At 41.8% G+C, this 25,761-nt stretch overlaps 2 protein-coding genes across 3 annotated transcripts in view; both read left to right on the top strand.

The window, feature by feature from the left end:
• The window catches only part of CLPX (caseinolytic mitochondrial matrix peptidase chaperone subunit X), a 49,185-nt gene extending 41,951 nt beyond the window's left edge, over positions 1–7,234 (top strand). For both annotated transcript variants that reach the window (XM_066273599.1, XM_066273598.1), the window contains 3 exons: positions 1,548–1,640; positions 3,707–3,813; positions 5,401–7,234. In XM_066273599.1, coding sequence (XP_066129696.1) covers positions 1,548–1,640; positions 3,707–3,813; positions 5,401–5,491 — 291 coding nt within the window. In that variant the 3' untranslated portion in view covers positions 5,492–7,234. The remainder of the gene's footprint in view (positions 1–1,547; positions 1,641–3,706; positions 3,814–5,400) is intronic.
• A 4,836-nt stretch (positions 7,235–12,070) lies between these two features.
• On the top strand, positions 12,071–24,954 carry PDCD7 (programmed cell death 7). Its single transcript, XM_066276271.1, has 5 exons — positions 12,071–12,984; positions 14,871–15,009; positions 20,094–20,330; positions 20,585–20,672; positions 23,124–24,954. The coding sequence occupies exons 1-5, from the start codon at positions 12,118–12,120 to the stop codon at positions 23,245–23,247; spliced, it is 1,455 nt and encodes a 484-aa protein (XP_066132368.1). The 5' UTR covers positions 12,071–12,117; the 3' UTR covers positions 23,248–24,954.
• Positions 24,955–25,761: the final 807 nt, after the last annotated feature.

Genomic DNA, 25,761 nt, shown 5'->3' on the forward strand with positions numbered 1-25,761 from the left:
GGGTCCCCTGCACGCCAGGCCTACGCTCTACCGCTGAGCCAACCGGCCAGGGCCTGTTTTGGGTTTTATGAACTTAGTATCTCTAAATATTAGTCTCCTCTCCATTGCCACTGCCATTACCTCAACTCAGGCTCCTTTATCATTTTTCACCTTGACCAATGCATTTGGTTCCTGACTGGTCAGTCTCCCTGTCTCAAATCTGTCTCTGACCATCACTACTATCATCTTCCACTCACTTCCAGAGTGAGTCATTTTTAAATGATTGAGCACAGTGCCCAGAAAACAGATATTAATGAATGTTAATAATATAATAATTCTTAATAAATATTTACTGAGCGAATAAACACAAAGCTAATTATTTTACTCCCCTCCTTAAAACCCTTTAGTGGTCCCTGCTCTTATTTAGCTGCCCCCACTTTGGTGTTCTACTAGCACAGTGTGCATTCACTGTGCTGTTTATGGTAGTTTGCCAATTTGTCAGCATGTAGTAGATTAAGTTCCTTTAGGGCAAAGAGGGTGTCTAATTCATCATTCAGTCTCTAATATATAAACACATTGGGGTTCAATAATTGTTGAATGAAGTCCTAGAAAGTACATGTTAATCTAGGAAAAAAACTCCTCAAGGATTAAGGACAAACTTGTTCATAATACTGATGCCTTCTGATAGGTTAACTGATTGAAACAGGTGGTGCTTCTTGAAGGCAAGGTTCTAAAACTCCATGAGCTATATACCTTACTTAAAATTACATTATCTGGAGGTAGAAATTAGTAACCAAAAGCTGTTTAATGCTAAGATTTTGTGAAATCTGTTGTTCCCAAGTACTTGATTTTTTGGTATGTTAAATTCTTGATAATTTGAACTCTGTTTTGAAATGTGTGGTAATGTAGAGACTTGTGTAAAGTTTTATCTTTGTACTATGAGAGGGTTAGTAGCACTCTTTAAAATGTATGTTTTCTAGAAAGAAATTGATAGTCTAAAAATGCTTTAAATATAAGAGGGGATAGATGGGGTTAGTCAAGACATAAAGATTCTGGCCCTGTATTTCTAAGTAGTAGGTAAGCAGTGTACTTACCCCTCTGGCATGCTTTTTTTTTTTTTTTTTTTTTTTTTTTTTAAGCGAGAGAGTGAGAGATGTGAGAAGCATCAACTCAAAGTTGTGGCACTTTAGTTGTTCATTGATTGCTTCTCATATGTGCCTTGACTGGGGGGGGGGGGGGGGTAAGAAGCTCCAGCCAAGCTAGTGACCCCTTGCTTAAGCTAGCAACCTTGGGCTTCAAGCCAGCAACCTTTGGACTCAAGCTGCCGGCTTCCGGGTTTTGAACCTGGGACCTCAGTGTCTTAGGTCGACGCTCTGTCCACTGCATCACCGCCTGGTCAGCCTCTGGCACTTTTTTATCTGTGAAGTCAGGGCATTTGTTCCTTTTTGTTCTAAAAAGACCATTAATGGTGGTAGGTAGTAATAGTTAATAGGTAAAATGCTATATGGATATATTGAGAAAATATCATGTATTATATAAGTTCTCATTTTCTTTAAATGTATTTTTAGTGTGAACTGAATGTTACTGAGGATGCTTTGAAAGCTATAGCTAGACTGGCACTGGAACGAAAAACAGGTGCACGAGGTCTTCGGTCCATAATGGTAAGTTGGTGTTATTATTACAAAAACTAGATTATTTTTTATCTGAATTTTGAGAATATTAGGCTTCCATGTTTTCTTTTTGGAAATATAGTATATCCAGATAATTGGCCAAGTGTTTTAATGATTTTTTTTTTTTTTTGGTCACAGTAGATTATATTTTCCTTCTTTCTAAAAAGAAATTAAAGTGTTTGCAACAAAGGACACATATGATATCATTAATGAAATAGAAATCAGATCAAGGGAGGGAGAATTTCAGAAAATTCTGCACAGGCTTTTTAACTAAGCCTTAGAGTGCCTTCCCAGAGCCATTGAAATTCTCCTTTTTGTTATTTGCTTGAAATTAATTTGCAGATACCATGCCACTGTAACCCTAAATTTTTCAGTATGGTATGAACTCACTATTTTTTATTTTGTAACAAATCCTAGATACCCAGCCTGTTTTCAGCCACAACCTACACTTTCTTAGAGTTCTTTTCCCTACCCCAAGGTCTAGCTGTATAGTAGATTACTATTTCCCTGCATGCTCCCAAAGCAAGATCGTGTTCCTATTTTCTTTTAAGGATTTCACTGCTAACTCTTACTTCTCTCATCTTTGTAGGATAGTTTGAGATTATACTCTAATGAAGGCCTAGACTTCAAGTGTTACTGATTAAGGACAAACACACACACACATATATATATGAACATGCAAACTAGAAGAGTAGGTGATAGTGTTGACATTTTTTAGGAAATTTGATGTCCTCAACCAATATTTTTCTTAAGATGGAATGTAATCCAGCCTCTACTTAAGCAAAACTAGTTTTCTTTTTTGTTATTTAGAAACTTAAATTTAAGAAGGTGACACTGATCAATAAGAGTACATAGGTTTTAGGTCAACATTTCTATAGCATTTGAACTGTTTATTATATTGTATACCCGTCACCCAAAGTCAAGTTGTTTTCCATCACCTTATATTTGTCCCTCTTCATACCCTTTCTCCTATGTTCTCCCCCTGAACTAGTTTCCTTTAGTCAACAACTTTAGATCTACTGCAGTACTTGAGATAAATGCTTATTTGAAATCATAGTAAAAATTGAAGAGCTTGGTAGGGTAGAGATGATTTAGGATTAAATCTTTTTTTTTTTTTTTTTTAGGTGAGAGGAGGGGAGATAGTGAGGCAGACTCCTGCATTCACCCTGACCGGGATCCACCCGGCAATCCCATTTGGGGCCCATGCTCGAAGACCGAGCCATTTTTAGCACCTGCGGCTGGTGCGCTCATATGGAGCTATCCTCAGTGTCTGGAACCACAGTTGATCCAATCCAGCCACTGTCTGTGGGAGGGGAAGAGGGAGAGAAGGGGGACCTGGGAGAGAAGCAGATGGTTGCTTCTTCTGTGTGCCCTGACCAGGAATCGAACCCTGGATATCCACACACTGGGCCAATGCTCTGTCCACTGACCCACTGGCCAGGGTGGATAAAACTATTTTACAAGTAAGGATTACCAGTTGGTCATTCGTGGTCATAGAATATGCCAGGAATGCTTTTGAGAAACAATTGAATTCAGAAATAGTGTTTTTTTATATGTATGTGCATGGTGACCTAAGGAGGCAGAGTACAAATAGCCTTTCCTTATAGAATGACTTCCTTCTGAATTTAGTTAGAAGATTTTTTAATATAAAGAATATAGGCCTGACCTGTGGTGGTGCAGTGGATAAAGCGTCGACCTGGAAATGCTGAGGTCACCGGTTCGAAGCCCTGGGCTTGCCTGGTCAAGGCACATATGAGAGTTGACGCTTCCAGCTCCTCCCCCCTTCTCTCTCTGTCTCTCTCTCCTCTCTCTCCCTCTCTAAAAATGAATAATATATACATATACATATATATGTATATGTGTATATATATATATATATATATATATATAGAATATAAAAGCTTTTTCATTGACTTTTACCACATTCAGTTCCTGGTACATAATAGGTACCCAGTAATAGTTATTGAGTTCTGATTTCTATTTGTGGCCTGTAGAATACAAGTATGCTGTGTGTAACCTCAGTTTCCTATGTCATTCATTACTTTTTATCTCTTTAGGAAAAGCTGTTACTAGAACCAATGTTCGAAGTCCCTAATTCTGATATTGTATGTGTGGAGGTTGACAAAGAAGTAGTAGAAGGAAAAAAGGAACCAGGATACATCCGGTAAAGTTTATTGTCAAGCTAGAACAGATCTAAAATTTAAGATCAGCTCTTTAGTGCTGTAGTTTATTGGTTCATCATAAAAACCCTTATATTTAGAAGGGAAGTAATAATCATAAATTTTCTTTAGAAAAATATTCTAATTTTGGTTTATAAAATAATGTTTTTTGAGTCTTTTGAAAATTTATCTTTAAAATCAACCTAAAAATGACACAAAAGTTATCCAAATGAAGAGATTTAAATAAGCTTTACTGCTAATTCTGTAATTTGTGAATTGGCTTGTTTTGTGATTTTCACAAGACCAAAACTTTGTGTACATAATTTTTCTCTCATTTGTATTATATCAGTTGACAAATTTGACACATAATTTTTACTGCTTTTTCTATTCCAGGGGTCAGCAAACTTTCTTGTAAAGGGCTAGCTAAATACTGTAGGGCCATACAGTCTGTATTGTAACTACTCCCACTGCCCTTATAAAAGCAGATACAATCTGTAAATGAATGAGCATGTCTTTGTTCCATTAAATCTTCATTTACAAAACAGGTAATGGGCCTGTAGGCTGTAGTTTACTGACCTGATCTATTCAGTAAATATTTATTATACAGTGCTTGATGGTTAATGTTACTTATACAAAAGTTTGGTTTCTGTTTTAACTGTCACAAGGTATGTAATGTTTTATGTTTGTTTATCTTCTAAGATAACTTAGGAGGCAGCTGACTGGTTTTGAACAACTTTGGTTATTTAAAGATACAATCTTTTATTTTTGTTTTTTAATGACATTAAAGGAATTGTGGTAGTCTGATCATAATTTTGACTAGTTTGATTCAAGTCAAATTTGATCAGAAGCTGTCATCTTCTTTACCTTGTGTGCTAAAAGTCTAGCATTTGACTAGAAATAATACATTCTAACTTTTTGCTGAAGAAATAGATGTTTTTAAGCCTTCACAATTAAAGCCGTGTCAGTTTATTTCAATAATACATTTGTTAGGGAAAATGTTGGGAAAAGTACTTCTAACTCTTGGTTGTGGGGTCTAAATGTTTCCCATATTTCATTAGGCAATTTTTTTTTTTTTTTTTTTTTGTATTTTTGTGAAGCTGGAAACGGGGAGAGACAGTCAGACAGACTCCCGCATGCGCCCGACCGGGATCCACCCTGCACGCCCACCAGGGGCGGTGCTCTGCCTCTCCAGGACGTCGCTCTGCCGCGACCAGAGCCACTGTAGCGCCTGGGGCAGAGGCCAAGGAGCCATCCCCAGTGCCCGGGCCATCTTTGCTCCAATGGAGTCTTGGCTGCGGGAGGGGAAGAGAGAGACAGAGAGGAAGGAGGGGGGTGGAGAAGCAAATGGGCGCTTCTCCTATGTGCCCTGGCCAGGAATCGAACCCGGGTCCCCCGCACACCAGGCCGACGCTCTACCGCTGAGCCAACCAGCCAGGGCTCACTAGGCAATCTTAATATTAAAAGTGCTTTTTATATTTCCATTTTTTGTGGGCTATGTTAGCAAGGTGGATTACTATATTGAGTCTAGAAATCATGTTTACCCCTCATTTTTATTTAAAAAAATAAACCAAGCTGATGGCTTTTCTTTTTAGGGCTCCAACGAAAGAATCCTCTGAGGAGGAGTATGATTCTGGAGTTGAAGAAGAAGGATGGCCTCGCCAAGCAGATGCTGCAAATAGCTAAACTGTCAGATTTTTGTCCTGTATATAAAGCTTTTCCTTCTGTGTTTAAAATTGTAACTGTCTCTACAGTCTGACATTAAAAGCATTGGATCTGTATTGGATATCATACATGGTCAGAACCTTTAGGATGAAAATCAGATCATGTATATTAGGTAACATCACATTGATTGGTACAGAGGACATTATGTGGACTTGAATGACACAGTGTTCAAAGATAAAATGTACATTATCATAGTTCAGTTTTTAAAAAGATATGCTGAAACTAAATTCTTAGGGATTCTTTTAAGCAATGCAGGTGTTGTAATAACTGTGGATTATAATAATGTTACTCTACAAATGGGAAAATAAATTCTTTAAAATGGAAGATTGAGATACCATTTTTTAGTTTAATTTTTTTTACCCATATTTGTTTCCTAAAGATACTAGAATTTTATTCATCTTAAACATTGGAACAGGTAGTTCCCAAGAAGTTAAAATTTTTATGGAAAATGTACCCTGAAGAACCATATTTTAATGGTTTAACTGTATTCTTAGTCTTATCTGCTAATGCATGACACTATCTTCCCAGTTGATACTATAAAAAAGATCATTCTCTTGCTGACTTGTCTGATTGACTTGCCATCTTTAATACATAGTACCACAGGGGAGCAGATGGAATTGAAGTCTGCCTTAAATCTTCAGAAAAAGACTACATCTAATTCTAAAAGTAGCATGTAGCATCAGTCATAATAGCAGCAATATGCTGAACTAAATAAAACATCCTAGTTGTGCACTTACCTAAAGTACTCAGCTAGTTTTTTGTTTTATTTTTTTCGTGCTGGATATTTGTCTAATTCTTTGGTTTCATAGAATATTAAAGAAAACTGTACTTTGCTATTGGCATAAGTTAATGTGTTCACACTAAAATATTATTAGTCTTCATTACAGGGTGGGGCAAAAGTTATAGTTCATATGGAAAATAATACAATAATAAGAATAAACTCTATTTTGCATACTCATGACTGTAAACCTACTTTTGCCACTCCCTGTATATATATAATAAAACTGGGGGAACTTTGGGGGACTTAAAAAATTATTTGTTTGCATAAATATTAAAATATTTGGGTACCCTTTAAGCTTTTTCTTCTGTTACAATTTTCTATGCTATTCAGTTTAAACTTACTTGAAATCGTTTAAATCAGAGTACATTGAAATATTGGGTTTTATTTTTTGGTTTATAGACTCTTGAGTTTTCCTTTTACCCCCTTTTCCTTAGGAAGAGAACCTAAATCTATTAGCAAATTCTAAATCCTGTTGGTGAAGAGTTGGCTTTCTATGATGTAATAAGAGAAATGAACTCTCTATCTATGTCTGGGGTAGGACCAGAAGGGCACTTTTACAGAGTGTTTATTAAGCCTGGTTGCTGTAGTCTGGAACAGGAACAAGTATCCGTCTTAGTCTCCCTAGTAATGGTTAAAGTTTTTCTCAGGAATTCTTTCATATTATGATTATTCAGTGTCTTTTTTCTATGGCCTCATTATTTTCCTTTTTGTAGAGTGAAATTGGAGTAACAACTAAATATATTAAAGGTAATCCTCCAGAAATGGACTGAGAGGTATTTTAGTCCCGACAACTTACATTTGGTTTGGAATTTGTTAACAAAATATAATTGATTGATGTTTTTAAATCAAACTCAACTGAGTATAACATTTGTATCTTGAAACTTATGTTTTGGCATTTGAATAAAACACAAGGACTAAATGAATGCCAGTGTGGTGGTGTGTCCATAATGCAGTGCCATTTTTAAAAGGACACAGATATCATGAGCTGCTTTATTCTAATGTTTAGTTAATCCTTGGCACTTGCATATCCTGCTAATAAATTCTAGTTATAAATTCCATGAACAAAAAGTCTGATATTAAAGTTTATGTTAAACATTTTTTGAAAACCCTTGAATATCCTGCATGGGCCTTATTTAGGGACCCAGGCCAAGCTTTTAAAGTAGCTTACTAGTATAGTAGGAGAAGCAAACACAAACATCGCTGTGTTATCATAATAGAAGTGAGGTAGGTACCAGGTTTGGTGGCACAAAAGGTGGTGGCCCAGATGAATCTGGAAGAGCAAGTATGACTTTTCCAGAAAGGAATAATGAAAATATCAGGAATTTGAAACAACTAAGGAGTTTTAGGAGTTGCTAGGCAACAAATGTGACTTCAAATTACTGCTCTGAGATGACCATTAAATATATATTCTCTCCCTCTCCAGTCAACTGAAGAATTTTTCTCATATTTCAGTGAGAAACCAAAAAGATGAAAGTCACCTTCCCATCATCAAATCTATACCTACTTGAGCACCCCACCTTTTTTCTCTAGTTACAACTGAAGAATCCCTCTTACAAACTCTCACTCCGCATCCTTATTATGAAGGGATTCCATCATTCCTTCTCATTTCTCAAGACCTTTATTTCTTTTGTCAGTATCTCTACTACGTTATTTGTCTTCTGAATCATTCCCAGCAGAATCTAGTATTTCCTGTCCTATTAGCAAACCTGCCAAGTTTATTTTCACTTGTCTTTCTGACTACATGTGGTGAAGACCATGCCTGTTTTAACTGTAACAGCACTTACTAAAGTACTTCGTATATTTGGTGCTCCATACATTTTTTGTTTTTTTGTTTTTTTTAATGAGAGGAGGGGAGATAGACTCCCACATGTTTCCTGACCGGGATTCACCTGGCAACCCCTGCCTGGAGCTGATTCTCAAATCAAAGTGAGCTATTTTTAGTGCCTGAGGCCAACCCTGGGACCAACTGAGCCACCGACTGTGAGAGCGGAAGGGAGAGAGAAGGGGGGAGGGAAGGGGAGAGAAGCAGATGGTTGCTTCTCATGTGTGCCCTGACTGGGTATGGAACCTGGGACATCTGCACACTGAGTGGATGCTCTGTCCACAGAGAAAACAGGCCAGGGTACTCCACACATTTTAAAACAAATTATACCTTGTAAGCCAGGTTAACTTGTAATTTTATGCAGAAAGTAGTGGGGTATCAAAAGGGTTTTAAGAGCCTGACCAGGCAGCGGCACAGTGGATAGAGTGTCAGACTGGGATGCAGAGGACCCAGGTTTGAAACGCCAGGTTGCTGGCTTGAGCTTGGGCTCACCAGCTTGAGAGCAGGATCACTGGCTTGAGTGTGGGATCATAGACATGACCCCATTGTCGCTGGCTTGAAGTCCAAGGTTGCTGGCTTGAGCAAGGGGTCACTCGCTCTGCTGTAACCCCCCAGTCAAGGCACATATGAGAAAGCAGTCAATGAACTAAGGAGCTGCAGGAAAAGAACTGATGCTCTCCCTTCCTGTCTGTCTGTCCCTATCAGTCCTTCTCTCTGTCTCACAAAAAAAAAAAAATTTTTTTAAGAGAACAAAATGTAAAAGGGTTTTAAGTAGAAAAATTGGATATCATTAGTTGTGTTTTTAGGTTGTTGGGAAGTGGAGGTGCTGAGGAAAATGGAGGGAAACATGATTAGAGGCCTACTCATGGACATTTCTCTAGCACTTGCCCCTTTATCTCCTACCTCATCACTGTCTTCCTGTGTTTCAGGACAGTTCTCATCAGCATACAAGTAAAACACAAGTCTCTTGAACTCAGGTCCCCTCCACAGTAAACTAAAAGTTGATCTTGCTCTTTCCAATTCCAGTTCCTTTCCAAGCTTTGATTCAAAGTGAGTTTAGAAGTTAGTGGAAGACTTTGCACAGAGAAATGACAATCTGACTTAAGTTTTGACAGACCATTCTGGTTGCCGTGTAAGTGAATAGAATATAGAGGAGCAAGGATTGAATCAGGGACACGGGGGCTATTATAATAAGCTTGCCAGGCAATGATGGTTTGGACTAAGGTGCTAGCAGTGGGAGTGGAAGAGTGGGTGGGTAGATGATTTTGAAAATCTGAAAAGTGGTATCCTGTGTTCTTCAATGGGGAAACTCAGTATTCCAAAGGTGTCCATTATCCCTGCATTAATTTATATATTTAATGTTTCAATAAAATACCAATAAGGTTTTAAATTAAGACATTCTGAAGTTTATATGGAAAAGTAGGCAAGAATGGTAAAAATAATGTGTACTCATATAGTGCTTACTCTGTCACTGTTCTTTTTTCTTTTTTTTTTACAGAGGCAGAGATAGACAGGGACAGACAGACAGGAATGGAGAGAGATGAGAAGCATCAATCATTAGTTTTTCGTTGCGCGTTGCGACTTTTTAGTTGTTCATTGATTGCTTTCTCATATGTGCCTTGACCGTGGGCCTTCAGTAGACCGAGTAACCCCTTGCTGGAGCCAGCGACCTTGGGTCCAAGCTGGTGAGCTTTTTTTTTTTCTCAAGCCAGATGAGCCTGCGCTCAAGCTGGCGACTTCGGGGTCTCGAACCTGGGTCCTTCCGCATCCCAGTCCACTGCGCCACCACCTGGTCAGGCTGTCACTGTTCATTTAATGGAACAACTTGATGAGGTAGATTCTATGATCAACCCTTCTTAAGAGGTGAAACTGAAGCCCAGTGGTTAAGTAGCTTTCCTAAGGTCACACAACTAGTGACAGGATTTAACCCCAGGTAGATTGGTTCCAGAGCCTCTCCACGTAACCAACACACTGAAAAAATAATGAGGTACTACTGCCTCTTCTATTAAAAATAATTATATATATAGCTTTACAAGTTTAAGGATGTGCCAGTATATGAATTAACAGGCAGACCAAAGGAAAAGAATGGAAAGTCCAGAAATACTGTAGATTCCAGATATATATGGGGATTTGGTATTGGAAATAATGATATTTCAAATTAGGATAAGAATATTCAATAAATGGTAATGACAATTGAGTATCCATCTAGAAAATACAAAGTTATAGCCATGCCTTACCTAATAAATTTTAAGATAAGCCTTTAAATGTTATGTCAAGGATTACATAATACATAAGTAAATATTATATAGAGTATTACAAAGAATTTCTGAGAAATAGGAGAGATCCCTTGGGAAGTGGGGTCAGGTCCTGCTTGGTTCTTTGCTACAGAGCTGGGCTCTTACTCAAAAGGGCACTCATTACTTTTGCTTTAAAAGGTAAAGAAATAGGACCTGGCCAGGTAGTTCAGTTGGTTAGAGTATGGTCTTAATATGCCAAGGTTTTGGGTTCAATACCGGTCAGAGAACATACAAGAATCAACTAATGATGCATGAATGGGTGAAACAACAAATTGATGTTTCTCTTTCCCTGTCTCCCTCTCTCCCTAAAAACCAGTAAATAAATTAAAAAAAAAAATTTAAAGATCTAATCATATTAGGAAAAAGTAAAGAAAAAGAATTTAAGGACCTATGGCTAAGAGTTCTTAGACTAGACTCCAAAGGCATGATCAATAAAAGGAAAAACTGATAACTTGGACTTCACCAAAATTAAAGACTTATGCCCCACAAACAAAACAAAAAACCTTTTTAAAAAGATGAAAAGACAAGCTATAAACTGGGAGAGACTATTTGTAAGCCATGTTTTAGATAAAGGGCTGGTATCTAGAATATATAAAGAACTCTCAAAATCATCAATAAAAAAACAAATTAGAAAAATGGGCAAAAGACATGATCAGACATCTCAATGAAGAAGATATACAGATGGAAAATAAGCATATGAAAAGACATTCACATAGTCATTAAAGAAGTGCAAATTAAAACCACAGTGAGATCACTACATACCTATGAGGATGCCTAAAAAAAAAAAGTAATGCCTGACCAGGCAGTGGCGCAGAGGATAGAGCATCAAACTGGGAGGCAGAGGACCCAGGTTCGAGACCCCGAGGCTGTGGTTTGTTACTTTTCAAACTTTTTCCAGTCTGCCCTTCCTCCCTCAGTCCAAACCCTTGAGGTCACTAGTTGGAGCGTAAGATTATTACAGGTCCCACCTCTTCTGCATTTTTCTGGTTTCTCCTCTCAATATGAATCTTCAATGATCTCAAAATAGTTTAATTTTTTAAAAAACCAGTCATGCAGCATGGCCTTCCCTTTGGTGACTCATTGTTCCTAAGATTTGAGATCCTGGCGTCTATAATCTCCACCTCCTAGGATCACCAGCTCCCTTCATGCTTTTTGTGCTCCATTCGCACTGGCGTTCTCTCAAAAGCTAGGTGGCTTTTGCAAATGCTGTCCCCATCTGAACCGTGCTTCCCCTTCTTCTATTTAATTCCTACTTTTCAGACCTCAGATGAAGCCTTTTCCTTAGGCCAACGTTCCCTAACCTCTCTAAAATCAAATTCTCCTATAAACTCCTTGCCCCGTATTTTCCTTTTCGATAGTATTGTACTTATATTCACCGCGACACTTTAACATTAGTTTGCATAATTACTTGATTAATGCCTTTTCTTTACCAGACAGTTTCACAGGCGAGAAACTGTATCAGTCTCACTGCAAAGCAGCTGGCTCCACATCTAGAACGCTCAGTAAGAACAGTATGAAGGCTTGAATGAATGGTTACGCCTGCGCCGGGTTCTCTAAACCGGACGCACAACACTGGCGTTGCACGTGGTATACGTCGCACGAGGTATACGTCACTTTCTCCCGGAAGACCCTTTCTCGGAAAACCACTCAAATTGCTGTCACTTCTCAGAATCCTTCGGTGGTGGCCATGGCTCTACCGCCCTTCTTCACCCCGGATCGCCCGGGCCCGCTGCCCCCGCAGCCGCTGCCTCCTGCTCCCTTCGGCTGCCCACCGCCGCCGCTGCCCTCCCCGGCTTTCCCACCGCCTCTTCCCCAGCGGCCTGGCCCCTTTCCGGGGGCCTCCGCCCCCTTCCTCCAGCCTCCGCTGGCTTTGCAGCCCCGGGCCCCTGGGGAAGCCTCCCGCGGCGGCGGCAGCGGCGGTAGCGCCTTCTACCCGGTGCCGCCACCGCCCCTGCCTCCGCCGCCTCCCCAGTGCCGGCCCTTCCCGGGGATCGACACCGGCGAGCGCCCGCGGCCGCCGCCTCCAGGCCCGGGGCCGCCCTGGAGCCCGCGCTGGCCTGAGGCGCCGCCACCCGACGTATTTGGGGACGTTGCCCTGCAACGCCTGCGCGACCGGCAATGGCTAGAGGCGGTGTTCGGGACCCCGCGGCGGGTGGGCTGTCCGGTGCCCCCGCGCACGCCCGTGGGGCCCAGCCTGGGCGAAGTGCGCGCGCGGTTACGCGGGGCTCTGCGCCTAGTGCGGCGGCTGCGCGGCCTGGGCCAGGCCCTGCGCGAGGCCGAGGCGGACGGCGCGGCCTGGGCACAGCTGCACGCCCAGGCGGCGCCCCTGCGCGCGGAGCTGGCCGAGCGACTTCAGTTGCTGACCCAGGCCGCCTATGTGGGCGAGGCACGGCGGAGGCTCGAGAGGGTCCGACGTCGCCGGCTGCGGCTTCGCGAAAGGGCCAGGGAACGCGAGGCCGAGCGGGAGGCCGAGGCCGCGCGAGCTGCGGAGCGCGAGCAAGAGATTGACCGCTGGCGGGTCAAGTGCGTGCAAGAGGTGGAGGAGAAGAAGCGGGTAAGAGCAGTGGTTGCGCATGGGAGCAAGGATAATAGTGTTTGGAACGTGAAGGTGCAGGAGGTTTGACCTACCATTTCCCAGGTGGAGCCTCTTTTTCCTCATTTGTATAACAAAAAGATAGCTTTTTCTTTCCGACCTCATATCTTCGTATTGATCGCGTGTTGATGATATGTAGTATGTGTACAACGCAAATGCCCTAGGTGCACTACAAAGACCTGTAATCACAAGATTACATAGTGGCGTTGCAGGGATGACATCTCCTGCGCCAAGCTTCTCGCATTCTGACATCAACATTCAAGACTAACAAGCATCTGGTCCTAGATGATTTATTTTAAGACTACAAAATATAGAGACCTTGGGACATTTGCTCAGAGAACATATACCCTAATTGGCTGATGGGTCAATAGTGATGATTTCCCTAGGATTCCTTTGTTTACAAGCTTTAAATCACATATCAGGAGATTCAACAATGGTGTTTTTTGAGCACTTACTATATACTAGGCACTATGCTAAGGTTGATACATATACCAGATCGTGAATCCTTTTAACAGCCTGACAGGTAGGTTAGGTATTAACTCAACTTTACAGATTGGCAAATTAAGGCATAGGGAGATTAACCTGACAACAATCACACAACTGGCTTGTGGCAATTTCACTCCTGATTGGAGCCCAGGTTGTGTGATTCCAAAGCCTGTTGATCTGTTTTGAGGGTGAAACTGGAAATTGGTCAGATGGTTGTTTAAGACACTGTCATTACTTTTGAGTGCTTCTAGGCATCCCCCCCTTCCTCCACTCTCCATTACCAGCTAGCGTTTCCTCCTCCTCCTCCTGGTGTCTTCTACAGCCAGAGTTTGATTTAACTCCCCTTCTGAAGTGTATTGATGGACAGTTTTGTCTTCAAGTTACCAAAAACATCAGTGCTTTTGAGAAGAACACTTGGAGGCAACACTTCCTTAATCTAAGGAAGTTTGAGTTAGTTCAGACATTTAATGAGGGCCCACTATATACTAGGCCCAGTGCTAGGTGCTAGGAATAGAGAAATAGGGCATAGTGCTTGTTCTTAAGGGGCTTAGAGCCCCATAGGGAATCATATCTGTATAGCGTTGCGTGTTAGGATGTCATATGTAGGTGCTATAGGAGCCCAGAAAAGGAATATCTAATCCTTTGAGAAAGGTGTCTGGGAAGGCTTGGATGATAAAGTGACAACTGAACTGAGTCTTAAAGAAATGTCAAAGCCAAGTGAGAGCAACAGGTGCTGTTCAGGCAGAGGGAGTAACACACAGAGAAGTGTGAAACAGCATGATATAGCTGAAATGGTGAAACAGGTTCTGGTTTGACAGATGAGAAAGAGCTTTAGGCAAAAGCATCCTTACCACCTATGGTGAGGGTGTTGGAGATAGTCCCTTGAGCAGTGGATTGAGGAACCAGAATTAGTGAGCCAACTTAAGAAGAGTAGGATAGGGTCTTCATATGTTTGTTATGTTGATGATCCTTGGCAGTGGTGATTTTTAGGTTGTCATTGAGCATTGTAGAGTCCTGCGCCTTTTCAGTCCCATTCCTTATCTTCCTTGCTAGCTCCAATCTTTGGGTCCAGGTTTCTACATTTTTAATCAGAGCCCCAACTTTACAAGGAAATTTGAATGCAGATGTTTTTTGGACCACACTTTGAGAAACTCTGAGGATGAAACAAAGACCAATGCCATGTGGAAGCTGCAGAAAGGATAATCCTTTGGATGCACCAGTGTAGAGGGGTATTTTTGTGCACGATCTGGGAAATTGGAGTGTAGGTCTAGTAGAGTCTTTCTTAACCCTGGGACTCTCTGATCTCCGAAACCTCACTGCTGGGCACCTGTCCTGTCCTCATGGGCTCTTTTCTCCTCCAGGAGCAGGAACTTAAAGCTGCTGCTGATGGTGTCTTATCTGAAGTGAGGAAAAAACAAGCAGACACGAAAAGAATGGTGGACATTCTTCGGGCCTTGGAGAAATTGAGGAAACTCAGGAAAGAGGCTGCAGCAAGGAAAGGTAACCATGGCTTTCTGTTTCTACTGGCACTTCTCCCTTTGTTCCCCTGCTTCTTGCCTTTCTTTACCAGAGTGTTTGCCCTCCCCCAAAATTTTGAAAGAAAATGCTTGATACAAACTGAGCTTGTCAGCAGTACCTCAGAACTTTTGAAGTAGGAAGTCTCAGAAGATGTTTAGCACTTGGTAGCCAAAGCTGAAAGACAGGTGTGAGATCCCACTGTACCATCTTCCCCTTCACTCATCATTCCCACCCCAGACATTCCTGGCTACATTTTTGCAAGTGAAGTTAACATGCTTGGTCAACTTTACTCATGTGCGTAGTTGAAAGCTATCCTATCCTATCCTTACTTGATGCTTCTGAAGGTGTTGAAACTTGGCATGTTCCTTCAGATACATTTCAAACCTGAAACATGGATATTTGAAGAGGCAGGAAGGATTGGACAGGGAGTGAGTGCCCTGTAAAAGCCTCTTCATCTGCATGTCCCTTTTGGACTCAGAAAACCTCAGTGGTCTCCTCTTGCTTCTAGAGTTCCCAGTTTGCTTTCCATTTGCCTGTTCAGGTCTTTGCTCTTGACAGTCTATTCAGCTGGAGGGCCCTCATTCCCATCTTCGCTATTTGAAGTTCTCACTGTCCTTCAAAACCAAATTTAGATGGAATATCTTCCATTCTTCTCTGCTCTGGGTTGAGGCGACCTCCTGCTCCTTCTCACTTGCACCTGGTTTGGGCTACATGCTGCCTTGTTTAGTAGGTTGTAGGCATTGACCTTCATCAGGGATATTTGAGAGTACACAAATTAGCAAATACCATGATAGCAAATGCATTATTCTCTGTGGTTTAAAATAAAAATGAAAAGGACCTGTGGTGGCGCAGTGGATAAAGCGTCGACCTGGAAATGCTGAGGTCGCCAGTTCAAAACCCTGGGCTTGCCTGGTCAATGCACATATGGGAGTTGATGCTTCCAGCTCCTCCCCCCTTCTCTCTTTGTCTCTCTCTCCTCTCTCTCTCCCTTTCTCTCTCCTCTCTAAAATGAATAAATAAAATTGAAAAAAATAAATAAATGAAAAGTACAATTCAGACCCTTAAATAAAATGTTGTTGGGATGTGACCATTGTGTGTTCAGCCAGGTTTATTCACTAGCTAAGTGATGTGCTTCTGCATTTCATCCCTTAGAGTGGCTGAAGGTGAGGTCAGCAATATTTTGCCAAGTGAATTTACAATCATAATTTCCCACAATTAGCCTCCCTCTATTTGGTCCAAAAGAAAGAATAAATTTTAGGAGGAATTATAATTTATAAAAAATAGGCTCTGGCCTGACCAGGTGGTGGTGTAGTGGATAGAGTGTCGGGCTGGGACATGGAGGACCCAGGTTCAAAACCCTGAGGTCACCGGCTTGAGCGTGGGCTCATGTAGCTTGAGTGCGGGCTCACCAGCTTGAGTGCAGGGTCACTGGCTTGAGCATGGATCATAGACATGACCCCATGGTCACTGGCTTGAAGCCCAAGGTCGCTGGCTTGAACCAAGGTTACTGGCTTGAGCAAGGGGTCACTCAGTCTGCTGTAACCCCCTGATCAAGGCACATATGAGAAACCAATCAATGAACAACTAAGGTACCGCAATGAAAAATTGATGTTTCTCATCTCTCTCCCTTCCTATCTGTCTCTATCTGTCCCATTCTCTGTCCCTCTTTCTGTCATAAAAAAAAAAGGCTCTAAAGTTTACTGATTTGAATTTTAAAATGACTTGGTTGCTTTGTGTACTTTAAAAGAAAACAAGCAGCTTTCTTAACTTCTCTCTTCAGGCGTATGCACCTTGAAGAGTAAGTTGCTTACCTCCAAGTAAGTACTAAGAAAATGAGGCTGGATATGTAAAGTAGGGCCACATCACAAAGTGTGTTATGGGCCAGGCTAGACATGTCACCCTTGCTTACAGCTGAGGGGAACCATTGAGAGAGTTTAAGCAGAGAGTGAAATGATGACAAAGATCAGTGCTGACAGAGCAGAGAAAGGTCTGGAGCATCTAGGAAGAGAGACCAGTAAGGCTGTTGTAGTCTGGGCAGAGATAATGTGGGAGTATGAACTACAGGCCAGATGGTGAGTTGGAGAAAAGTAAAGTGGAGAGAGCAAGACAGTGTGTGTGTGTGCATAGAAATAAATAATTTGGGGAACTCAGCATGTAGGAGCTGAAGGGAAAAAATGATTTCCAGGTTCTGGCTCGATGTACTGAATGAATGATGATACCATTTTAATTGGTCAGGAAGGCAGGAGGAGGAGGAGAAGGAGGAGGCGGCGGTGGCTTTGGGTTGACAAGTTCAGCTTGGGACCTGTTGAGTATGAGATGCCTTTGGGACATCCGGATAAGGGTTCATGAGCCTGTAAATGGACCGTAAGGACGTTGTACAGTGTGTTCGTAAAGTCATGGTGCACTTTTGACCAGTCACAGGAAAGCAACAAAAGACGATAGAAATGTGAAATCTGCACCAAATAAAAGGAAAACTCTCCCAGGTTTCATACCTATTCAGTACAGTTCGATGTGGGCTCACGCACAGATTTTTTAGGGCTCCTTAGGTAGCTATCCCGTATAGCCTCTACAGACTCGTCACTGACTGATGGCCTACCAGAACGGGGTTTCTCCACCAAACTGCCGGTTTCCTTCAACTGCTTATCCCACCGAGTAATGTTATTCCTATGTGGTGGCGCTTCGTTATAAACGCGCCGATATTCACGTTGCATTTTGGTCACGGATTCGAATTTAGCAAGCCACAGAACACACTGAACTTTCCTCTGTACCATCCACATCTCGACTGGCATATATACTGCTCCGCTGTATACACGGTGTTATGTCATCATCTGTGCATGCGCACATGCTGCCACATCATCCTACAGAAACTGGGAGGGTTTTCCTTTTATTTGGTGCAGATTTCACATTTCTATCGTCTTTTGTTGCTTTCCTGTGACCGGTCAAAAGTGCACCATGACTTTATGGACACACTGTATATTGTGCTGAGTGCCAAAAAGACAAAGTCCAGGAGAATGTTAAAATTAAGATAAAGAAAGAGGATGCCACAAAAGAGATAAAGAGAGGTCAGAGAGCCAGGAGAAAAAGATTACTTCCTGCAGAGTGGCAAATGCTCAGAGAGATTGTGCAGTCTTGGTATGTTTCCTTGAACTTCTTTGTGCTTCAGTTTCTTCATCTGTAAGAAAGGAATGATGATAGCACTTACCCAGGAGGTGTTACAGTGATTAAATTAGTAAACATGAGTAAAGTACTTAAAACAGTCCTGGAACATAGTAAATGCTGTATAAGTGTTTCATCTTATTCTTATCACATAATAAAAAGCTTGAGAAACATCCATAGGAATTAGTACCCTGCAGATTACTGACCTATGTTAGGGGCATTTCAGTGGAGTGGTAGGAGTAGAATCCTACTGCTGGAGTGGATCAAAGGGAGTAGGACATAAGAAAAACAAAGAGTGAGTTTAACTTACTAAAAGTTTGCCTGTGCCTGACCAGTGGTGGTACAATGGATAGAGCTTTGACCTGGGACACTGAGGTATCTGGTTTGAAACCCTTAGGTTGCCGGCTTGAGCACAAGCTCATTGGCTTGAGTATGGGCTTGCCAGCCTGAGTGCAGGGTTGCTGGCTTGAGCCCAAAGGTCGCTGGCTTGAAGCCCAAGGTCGCTGGCTTGCACAAGGGGTCACTCGCTCTGCTATAACCTCCTGGCCAAGGCACATATGAGAATGCAATCAGTGAATAACTAAGGAGACTAAGGAGCCACAGCAAAGAATTGAGGTTCCTCATCTCTCTCCCTTCCTTTCTGTCTGTCCCTATCTGTCCCTCTATCTGTCTCTGTCACAAAAATAAAAATAAAAAAGAATAACATTTTCAAGGACCGACAGGATGGACCACATTTCCATCACTCTAAGATGACTCATTTAGCATTAAAACAGCTTTTATATTGTGAGGCCATTCTGGTATGAGTGCACAATTGCAATCTACATGGGTATTCATTAAATTTAAAAAGTTTTCCTTAGAAAATTTTATGAAAAATTTTACACATACAAAAATAGAACACCTAAATAAAATAACCATCATCAATTATGATGCCATTATCACATGAAATTGGTAATAGTTCTTGGATATCACCTAATAACTAGCCTAAAATGTTCCCAGTTGTGGCTCTAGCTGTGTTGGCTAGACTATTAGCTGACTCCACAGTTAAATCAGGGTGACCAACCACCCCAGGTTTCCCAGGACACTGGGCTTTCAAATGCTAAAACCAGGCACACTGAAACATGTGGCCACCCTCGTCTTTGCAGCAGACTGTGACGTCAGTGTGTTTGGGTGAGTGTATTTCTTCCTTAATATTTACATGTGTTCTTCATGAACTTCAGATTGAGAGGGAGAACTGGGGGAGTATCACAATGAAGAAGTACAGACAGTGCCTTCCTGTAGTGAGCCTACTCTCCAACTGTAGGGTCAAAACCATTAGAAATAAACAAAATCACAGGTTAAGTTGTATGCTCCAGAGAGAAGAATCAGAGGAAAGAGAAAATCAGGATAGGGTCAGATTAATTAGAGACTCGAGGAGAGCAAATTTGCCTGACCAGGTGGTGGCACAGTGGATAGAGCATCGGACTGGGATGTGAAGGACCCAGGTTCAGGACCCCAAGATCACTGACTTGAGCACAGGCTCACCAGCTTGAGCGTGGGGTCGCTGGCTTGAGCGTGGGATCATAGACATGACCCCATGGTTGCTGGCTTGAGCAAGGGGTCACTTGCTCTGCTATAGCTCCCTCCATCAAGGCATGTATGAGAAAGCAGTCAGTGAACAACTAAGGAGCTGCAACAAAGAATTGATGCTTCTCATCTCTCTCCCTTCCTGTCTGTCCCTATTGTCCCTCTCTCTGACTCTGTCAAAAAAAAAAAAAAAAAAAAAATCAAATTTATCCTTGAAGATTGGTTAGAATTCACAAATTCTAAGCCAATTCCTTCTGTAAGTGAGACTTGGAGTCTGCTCATTAGAACACAGACTTTGGGGTGAGAAAATGTTGTAACTAAAATACCATTTGGATCTCGTTGCCTAGGGGTCTGTCCTCCAGCCTTAGCAGATGAGACTTTCGAGCATCATCTTCAGCGACTGAGAAAACTCATTAAAAAACGCTCTGAACTCTATGAAGCTGAAGAGAGAGCCCTCAGAGTTATGTTGGAAGGAGAACAAGAAGAAGAGAGGAAAAGAGAACTAGAAAAGAAACAGAGGAAAGAAAAAGAGAAAATTTTACTGCAGAAGCGTGAAATTGAGTCCAAGTTATTTGGGGATCCAGGTAAGTTCCTCTGTAACCAGTGGAGAAAAGGAAAATACTAGATTGACTTTTCCTCATGGGTGACCTCACCCTAAGCTAAGGGGTAGTAGGCAACAGTGACACCTTCGGGGTTTGAAATTCTAAACTGCATTCTGGAAATCATGGATAGAGATGAAACCCATTTGATCATATTGTTGTTATAGGCTTGGTCATCTTGCCTTGACGACTTTAGATATGAAATACGATAATGTGCTGTTCTGGCTTTTCTTTTTCAGATGAGTTCCCACTCGCTCACCTCTTGCAGCCTTTCCGACAGTATTACCTCCAAGCTGAGCACTCCCTGCCGGCGCTGATCCAAATAAGGTCAGAGGGGCACGCTCTGTGTCACATGTATCTTTTTTTTTTTTAAGTTTCTAGTGGGCTTATATAAAGTTTCCGAGTTTCAGGGAAGCTGCGCACGTCTTGTGTAGTCCTCATTCACCCTTGAGAACCAGATGTCCCTATTTTAACAGGTGAAGAAACAAAATCAAGTTGTGGCTGGCTCTTTTGTGTTCTCTCAGGCTGTGCTGTTATATTGACTTGAAGCTTTGACCTCTGTTTTCTAGTTTTTTTCTGTTAAACAGACCCGCCTCCACTTGCCTGTAGAGACGAAGACCCATGCTGCTGACTTGTGAGTTCTTACAGATCAAAGCCAGGAGAGCTAGGAACAAGGAGTCTCATCTTTATATGCTAAATTTTGTAGCTCTCTAGGTCTCACTCTATTCACCTATAGAATGAAAATGGTGGACCAGAATGTGACCTTCAAACTTTGGCAATAGTTCTCTTCCCAAATGCAGTCTTTGGACAAATCAGTTTATAAGACAGAATGATTGAATGGGTTCCACAGGCAGCTTAAATCTGTTATTGACTGGAGGCACTTTGTTGTTTCTAGACTCCCCAGACCATCTACTTGGGCCCTGGGGGCTTCAAAGCCTGTTTTGAAAACCTAAGTGATCTGCCCTGGCCAGTTGGCTCAGTGGTAGAGCGTCGGCCTGGCGTGCGGAGGTCCCGGGTTCGATTCCTGGCCAGGGCACACAGGAGAAGCACCCATCTGCTTCTCCACCCCTCCCCCTCTCCTTCCTCTCTGTCTTTCTCTTCCCCTCCCGCAGTGAGGCTCCATTGGAGCAAAGATGGCCCGGGCGCTGGGGATGGCTCCTTGGCCTCTGCCCCAGGCGCTGGAGTGGCTCTGGTTGCAACAGAGCCATGCCCCGGAGGGGCAAAGCATCGCCCCCTGGTGGGCAGAGCATCGCCCCATGGTGAGCATGCTGGGTGGATCCCGGTCGGGCGCATGCGGGAGTCTGTCTGACTGTCTCTCCCTGTTTCCAGCTTCAGAAAAATACAAAACAAACAAACAAAAAAAACCCTAAGTGATCTGTTCTCTGAGATTCCTTCCAAAGCTCCGACAATGCTCTTTTGTATACCAACTTTATGTTCTGGGAAAAGTGTATTTCTGGCTAATATACAAGTTTTAGCTTTTAAATGTGAGTACATCTAATTCTTATTATTTAGGGTAACTGTTCTAAAAAGCCACAAGTACTGAATGAAAGAATACTGAACTGCCGTTCCTAAAAGACGTACAGGGTTAGGTTTCTATGAGCCTCTGGCCATAACATTTTTGTCAAATGATCAATAGAAAACATTGTTTTATGGGACCTGGCCGGTTGGCTCAGCAGTAGAGCATAGGCCCAGCATGTGAATGTCCGGGGTTCGATTCCCAGTCAGAGCACACAGGAGAAGCGACCATCTGCTTCTCCACCCCTCTCCCTTCTCTCTCTGTCTCTTCTATCTCTCTTCCCCTCCCGAAGTCATGGCTTGGTTGGAGCAAATTGGTTCTGGGTGCTGAGGATGGCTCCGTGGCCTTGCCTCAAGTGCTAAAAACAAACAAACAGTAGCTCAGTTGCAGAGCAACAGCACAACAGCCCCAGATGGGCAGAGCATCACCCCATAGGTGGCAGGCCGGGTCGATACGGGTTGGGGAGCATGCTGGAGTCTGTCTCTCTGCCTCCTCACTTCTCACTTAAGAAGAATTAAAAACAAAAACATTATTTTATGAGTATTTCTTTTGAAAAACACTGTTATTTACTATATCTTGTTGATTCATTAACATTGAACTCATGGCTAACAGCATAACTTATGCCTGAACGTAGTTTATGTAACATACATGTATTCTCCGTAAGGCACATCACAGCCTTCTCGTGCTCGCTAGCACTTCGGTACTATACTTTGGTGTCATTTTAAATGGCAAAATTGCCAATAAAAAACACAAAAATGCAAAAAAAGTGATACTAAATAGACTGTTTACAGTATGAGAGCTGAAAAGAAGCAGAGTGTCACCTTGTTCAACCTCAGTTGGAGTGTGCCTGTTGGTGACTCATACTTTTCACCACTCTGCATGTTGGCAAGTGACCACAAAAATACCACAAGTAATGATTTGGGGGTTACAAATAAATTTTAGTGAATAGGCAGATTTACAAATATGGAATCTGCAAATAATGAGAATTGACTATACGTATATTATCTGTAAGATTATAAGTTCTTTGGAGTTTTTTCCCCTTTTTATATGTACATTTAAGAAATACAGTTTTTTGCGTAATTCCTAGTAATCTAGTTCTTTTAGTATATGTACTTCTGAAGTGAGCACAGGAATCTAGTTCTTTAGTGGACTAGTACATCAGTCATTGAAAAGGTAAGTTCTGAAATAGAATACTTAGTTGCTGAACATCTTGCTTGGACTAAAACAGAAATAAACATTTATTCTATGATGTTCTTATTAAGGCATGATTGGGATCAGTACCTGGTGCCATCTGATCATCCTAAAGGCAACTTCGTTCCCCAAGGATGGGTTCTTCCCCCGCTCCCCAGCAACGACATCTGGGCAACTGCCATTAAGCTGCAATAATAAAGATGCTCCAGGCGTATGGACCAGGCAACGCTCTTTCCAGCTGTAAATACTAGTGATGCTGCCATCTTCTTGTGCTGTAGATTAAACAACCACCTGTAAACTCCACATGGCATAGCCTTACCCAGAAATTATATTTGCCTTCTGTGCTCTGTCCTGGCCAGAGGGGCTTCTTGAATCAGGAGATTAATCTGGTTCTTTAGGTAGGGACCTGGATAAATTGGGGCTCTTACCACATGCCCTGGTCCACTGAATTTGCCTCTGTTTTGAGGGGCTTGGTCCAGAGTGACTTGCTGATTTACTCAACTTTCTTGTGTGGTAGTGGGTAAGTACACACTCTACCCTCGACACAGGTGTGCACTGGGTGGTTCAGCAGCCCTGTGCCCAGCACTGAGTGCGAAGGCAAGCCTGATGCAAAACTTCCTTGCCCTTCTTACCCAAAAAGCCCCCTGACTTCCAGGTAGGAAGGTCAGAAATGTTTTACCTTTGATTTTGTGAATCCCACTTTCACTACAGACTGAGGAGCCATAGACTGTGGGCTGGGCTGGGCTGGCAGGAGAGCTGGCGGCGTAGTCGGATTGTCCCGTGGAGAACTTGGAGCACCTGAAGGGTGCCTGTACCCAAATTGGATCATGTTTTAATGGATGATGGCACACTTTCCCCGTGTTGGAAGGGTCCTAATGAAAGGAACTGCTTTTTAAGTTCCTAGAGGTCTAGTTGTTCAGAATCCCTAAGGATAGAAATTTATTTCCCTATGGGAGTAAGAACTTAATCTAGTGCACTCAGTAGGGGACGGAATTGCTATGGAATTTTCTTTGGAACTCAAGCTCCAAAAATATCCATGCGGTTAAAGCTGGGGAGAAGCAGATAAAAATAATAAAATTTATTTTTTTACATTCATTAATAAATGCTGTTGTGCCTGGAGATGATCAATGATATGTCAGTTTTTTATTTTGTTTTGCCTTTTGTCATTTATTATTATTTATTTTTCAAAAAAGCTAAATAAATATCATTTTTATTTTTTAGTTTGAGCCATTGCCCCCAATTTGTTCCCTCTCAAGTCACTACACACACATTCGCATTGATAAAACACATTTTTCACTGTAAAATTCAAACTTAGGCATTTGCTATAGGAGAGTGAATCTCAAACACTAAACTTCGTAGAATCCACCTCTGGATAGGCAGGGAAGGACACCGTTAACTTTGGAAGTGATTTCATGAAGTTGAAAGCTGTTGGGTGCAAGATGCCAACACCTTTGTCCCTTTGTGTTGTTTAACCCACTCTTAAACTTATGTAGAGTGCATTGCACAGTTACCAGGGTGTATGCAAGCCAGCATGCCTCCCAAGTGTGTGTCTAAGCTCATAAACCTGAAAATCTGATGTGATTAGCCTCACATAACCCCATGGGCACATGCCTCACATAACCCCATGGGCTTGTGTGCCCTTTTGTTATATAAATCTCCACCATTTGCTCTGGTGAGGTACAGAAAAAGTAGAAATGAAAGATGACTTGTACGTTGTACGTTTGGTTTCCGGACAGCCTTGCCGTTAAGACATTGCTTTGATGGGGCAGGGACGTGAAGCAGGGACTCTGGAAAAATCAGGCAGCACAACCCAAGAAGGCATTTAATGCCAGGTGGAGAAAACCATTTCCTTTGCTCTCTGGCAGTTTCTGCAAAGTTTTAATAAAGTGAGAGTTATCTTTGTCTGGTTTTTGTTTTGTAACTTTTTCTTGATATATTGCCTTGTGTAGTGGTGGTGGCAGCAGCCACTGGTACTTAGAAAGAAAAGATTTATAGTGGTATCTTTAACAAATGATATGTCTGAGAATATGGACAGTGTCATAGTAATCTTATCCCACAGTCTTAAAAAAACTTTGTAGAAAATTTCAAACATATCAAAAGTAAAGAGAATAATACAATATTTCCCATATACCCATCATCCAGCTTCAAATAATTGTCAACTCATGGACAATCTTGTTTCATCTGTACCTTCACCAAACACTCTGCAGTATTTTGAAGCAAATCCTAGACATACTTCATAAGTTTTTCAGTATATACCTCTAAAAGATATTTTAAAATTTTAACCACAGCGCTCTATCACACCTAGTGAAATAAATAACTCCTTTCTTAATAACATAAAAAAACTAGTCAGTGTTCAAATTTCCTTACTAATGTGTGTTTTACATTTTGTACAAATCAACCTCTTGATGCAATCTATGCATTGTTGATTGATATGTCTGTTAAGTGTTTGATAATTTATAGATCTCTCCTGTTTACTTGTGTACACTCCTGCACTTTTTCTCTCCCTTGTAATATATTACTTGAAAAAAATCAGGTCATTTCTTCCTGAAGAGTTCCCAGTCTGGATTTTGCTAATTGTATCCTTCTGATAGCATGTTCCTCTGTTCTGTATTTCTTATAATTTGGTGATTAGACAGAGCTGTACTGTCTGATATGGTAGCCATGTGTAGTTATTGGGCACTTGAAATTGGCAGTTTGAATCGAAACAGA

This window comes from Saccopteryx bilineata, chromosome 4, assembly GCF_036850765.1.
Source record: "Saccopteryx bilineata isolate mSacBil1 chromosome 4, mSacBil1_pri_phased_curated, whole genome shotgun sequence".
NCBI lineage: Eukaryota > Metazoa > Chordata > Mammalia > Chiroptera > Emballonuridae > Saccopteryx > Saccopteryx bilineata.

Bases quoted from the DNA above. Each gene is read 5' to 3' on its own strand.
- PDCD7 (XM_066276271.1), top strand. From the start codon at position 12,118: ATGGCTCTACCGCCCTTCTTCACCCCGGATCGCCCGGGCCCGCTGCCC. The intron at 15,010-20,093 runs GTAACCATGGCT...CTCGTTGCCTAG, and splicing joins AGAGGCTGCAGCAAGGAAAG to GGGTCTGTCCTCCAGCCTTA. The intron at 20,331-20,584 runs GTAAGTTCCTCT...TTTCTTTTTCAG, and splicing joins CAAGTTATTTGGGGATCCAG to ATGAGTTCCCACTCGCTCAC.